General features: G+C 46.8%; 1 protein-coding gene across 1 annotated transcript; it reads right to left on the bottom strand.

The window, feature by feature from the left end:
* On the bottom strand, positions 1-804 carry LOC128715271 (uncharacterized). Its single transcript, XM_053810153.1, has 2 exons — positions 410-804; positions 1-340 (listed from the first exon to the last, which is right to left on the bottom strand). The coding sequence occupies exons 1-2, from the start codon at positions 802-804 to the stop codon at positions 1-3; spliced, it is 735 nt and encodes a 244-aa protein (XP_053666128.1).
* Between the last annotated feature and the right edge of the window lie 524 nt (positions 805-1328).

The following is a 1328-nucleotide window of genomic DNA, read 5'->3' as shown; positions in this document are numbered from 1 at the left end:
TCAATAGAAATGAACGCAAATTTCGAGAAGCTTCGTCCGGCATTCGGTAAGATAATCCAGCTGCTGTTCGGGAATAACAAGCCCCGCGCCGGACTGATGTATCACGGCAGCGTCCTGCGCGCTGTGCACGGGAACAATTTCTCCACTAAATGCTACGGCGTACGGGAGCAGCCTGTTCGGTTCGTTACGCCCAGCCTCCAAGGTGTAATGCTGCCGGAGACTACCACCTGCGTCGGGCCCAGTAATCCACAGTACTAATCGCAGCGAACCTTGCAGTGAAAATTTTGAAGACATTAGCGCAAAGGGCAGTTTATCGCGATGCTTTCCATCGCCAAGACCTCTGAAAGGGAAAGGAAAAGAGAAAAAGTCACCAAATAAAATAATCACCAAAGACCCTAGACACACGCACCTGATTTTGCCACTTAGAAGATGCAGCTTATGACAACGAGGCTGATCAACGTCCGCCGTGTACGGATCGATCAGTACCGTGGTTGGTTCACCGGACCACAGTGTATCCACCAGTACATCCTTATGGTCGAAGGTGATGTGCGTGGCAAACATGAACAGACAGCAAGCCTGGCGGCAAGAAGCAATCGGACATGGGAACGGTTGTCGCGAGATGATAGTTTCTTCCAGGTGCGGTATATCCGTAAAATTTTCCTCAAGCACTTCGAAAGCAGCGACATGCATCCTTTCGCTTTCGTGATTTGCCTTAAACAGGGGTTTGTGTATGCGAGTTTTGTTGCCATCGAACAGCTCGGTGGGAGGCGTCGTGTTCTCTATTTTGTCGCCGTCGGCATCCATCGTTGAAAGAGGTTGAAATTTTGGTTTTTTAAATTTCGTTCAAAGATGGTAATGATTTCGAGTCGCGTTCTTGTTGTATGCCAACGATTACTGTGATGATTTTTGTGACGAATTGAGCTATGGTAACTGTTGAAGGTAGTATAGTGCTACTACGATGCCAAACAGTGTAGTCCTCGTTACATGGGAGATGATAAGCGTTCTAATATTAAACTTCTGACGTCTGATATTGGACAAAAGTTAATGTGTTCCGGCTTGGGGCAGGCTTGCCAATTAGTATACACTTTTCTTGCCGATTCCAACCGTCCCGGGTCTGTAGGCTATCGGACAACATGTGGGCTATCTCGTGATTCTTTTTATTTTCGCATCAAATGAGACGATTGTGTAGTCCCAAAAAACAGGCTAAACCCACTACAGCCTGGAAGAAGTTGAGCTGATTGTTGCTCATTAGTGATGATATGAGGTTCAGTCGTTGTTTTGCGCGTCTGAGATTAGCGCGCGTCGATTTATGCTTATTTGCAACAAAT

Source organism: Anopheles marshallii, chromosome 3 (assembly GCF_943734725.1).
Source record: "Anopheles marshallii chromosome 3, idAnoMarsDA_429_01, whole genome shotgun sequence".
NCBI lineage: Eukaryota > Metazoa > Arthropoda > Insecta > Diptera > Culicidae > Anopheles > Anopheles marshallii.
This window is presented reverse-complemented; position numbering and strand designations above follow the sequence as displayed.